Below are 2,175 nucleotides of genomic sequence, written 5' to 3' on the forward strand. Positions count from 1 at the left end.
TAATAAAAAAAGCGGACACTACAAACTGTTGTAATAAAAACAGCGGACATTACAAACTGTTGTAATAAAAAAAGTGGACACTACAAACTGTTGTAATAAAAAAAGCGGACACTACAAACTGTTGTAATGAAAAAAGCGGACATTACAAACTGTTGTAATAAAAAAAGTGGACACTACAAACTGTTGTAATAGAAAAAGCGGACACTACAAACTGCTGTAGAAAAAAGCAGACACTACAACTTTTGTAATGAGAAAAGCGGATTTTGTAGTGTATGTCCAACTCTTGAAGTCTGTCATAGCCCATTAGTAAACTTTGTAGTCTATGTCCAGCTGTTTGTAGTCTTTTGTAGTGCATTACTCATTTTTGTATTCTATGTCTGACTTTTGTAATCTATTGGTAAAATTTCTAGTCTATGTCTGCCTTTTGTAGTCTACTAGTGTGCATGTCCCTTTTAGGCTATGCACCTTCCTTTTTGAGTCAAATTTTCTATGATATGATAATTGTAGCCCCTTTTCTTAGCTTTCTAAATATGTTAAAATTATATTGTTTGGTGTTGTTTTCCTGGAGAAAAAGACAAAAAGGTTGAAAAAAGCCGGCACTGTGAAAATTCATTTGCCTCATATCTCCACAATGAGAGCACTTTAGAACATAATTCAAACAGATTCTGAAAGCTACAATTCAGGGCTATTAATTTTTTTATTTTGACTATTTTAGGAAATTGGTCATGTGACCACCCTCCTGATGACCCATTGGATGGACCCTGACAAGATAGGAAAGAAATATAGCCAGGCAGCCAATGAAATGAGGAAGAAATATGGCTAGGCAGCCAATGAAATGGGAAAGAAATGGTGAAGAAATATTGCTAGGGAAACAATGAAATGGAAAAGAAATGGGAAAGAAATATGGCTAGGCAGCCAATGAAATGGGAAAGAAATGGCGAAGAAATATTGCTAGGGAAACAATGAAATATGAATGAAATGGGAAATAAATATGGCTAGGCCACCAATGAAATAGGAATGAAATGGCAAAGGAATATTGCTAGGGAAACAATGAAATGGAAAAGAAATATGAATGAAATGGGAAAGAAATATGGCTAGGCAGCCAATGAAATGGGAAAGAAATTGCGAAGAAATATTGCTAGGGAAACAATGAAATAGAAAAAAAATATGGCCAGGCAACCAATGAAATGGAAAAGAAATATAGCCAGTCAGCCAATGAAATGGCAAAGAAATGGCAAAGAAATATTGCTAGGCAAACAATGAGATATATATGAAATGGTCTGGGCCCAAAATGCAACATGTTTCATTAGATTTCCCCCATGTTTCTCATTTCATAAGACCACAGTGCCATTTACCAAAAAGTTGTGCAGGCACTTGACTGTATTTTATCATAAAAGTGGTAGCTACCACTCATCTGGCTCGTTATCGTTGATGCTGGCAAGTGTCTCTTCTGTCGGCTCTACGTTGTCCGCCAGGTCCACTGGATAACGTTTGAAGTATCGCCGCCAAAGGTCCAGAATGAAGTCGTCCTCTCTGTTGTTTATGACCACCTTCGTGTACGCTGGCAATTCGCCCTCTAGAAACTTCAAGTGGCTTCTGGCAAAGCCACCAGGATTCGGCATTTGTGTAAGGTTCGAGTTGGTTAATCTGTCATCCAGGACGAAGCCCATATGCTCACCTTTGCTTAGGTATGCTGATGACGGGCGTGGATACGATGACGTGCACAAAGAGAAGATTGACCAGAATGAAACGGGCGAGGTAGGTGAATTTGTTTGAACATTTTATTTCAAAATACTGGCAGGGCTCGTGTAGGGCTCAAGTTTCACCAATTTTTCACAATGCACGGCAACAATCAGGGCCCTTACACTTGGCCAGATTTTGTTGTTGGGACTAACAGTCACGAGGCTCCAAATGAGAAAGATCTAGCGGTAAGTTACCCGATTCTATTGCCTCTGGTTCCTGTGCTAAATCGATTTTTGGCCAGATTTCGTTGTTGGGACTAACAGTCACGAGGCTTCAAATGAGAAAGATCTAGCAGTAAGTTACCTAGCAGTTAGTAGTGACCCGCTTCCTTCGAACAAATTAACCAACGCTTCTCAGGCCACTACGTCTCGCCGGGTGCAGGTCTCTTGCTTTGTACGCCCCCCACCTTGCTTCGCTCCCCCCCCCCCCCCC

The 2,175-nt window shown here is 40.1% G+C and overlaps 1 protein-coding gene across 1 annotated transcript; it reads left to right on the top strand.

The window, feature by feature from the left end:
• Window positions 1-1,518: 1,518 nt before the first annotated feature.
• Window positions 1,519-2,035, top strand: LACBIDRAFT_309810 (uncharacterized protein; the record flags this gene model as incomplete). Its single annotated transcript, XM_001887063.1, has 4 exons — window positions 1,519-1,631; window positions 1,689-1,753; window positions 1,813-1,928; window positions 1,985-2,035. The coding sequence occupies 4 exons, from the start codon at window positions 1,519-1,521 to the stop codon at window positions 2,033-2,035; spliced, it is 345 nt and encodes a 114-aa protein (XP_001887098.1).
• Window positions 2,036-2,175: the final 140 nt, after the last annotated feature.

This window comes from Laccaria bicolor, genomic scaffold, assembly GCF_000143565.1.
Source record: "Laccaria bicolor S238N-H82 LACBIscaffold_42 genomic scaffold, whole genome shotgun sequence".
Taxonomy (NCBI): Eukaryota; Fungi; Basidiomycota; class Agaricomycetes; order Agaricales; family Hydnangiaceae; genus Laccaria; species Laccaria bicolor.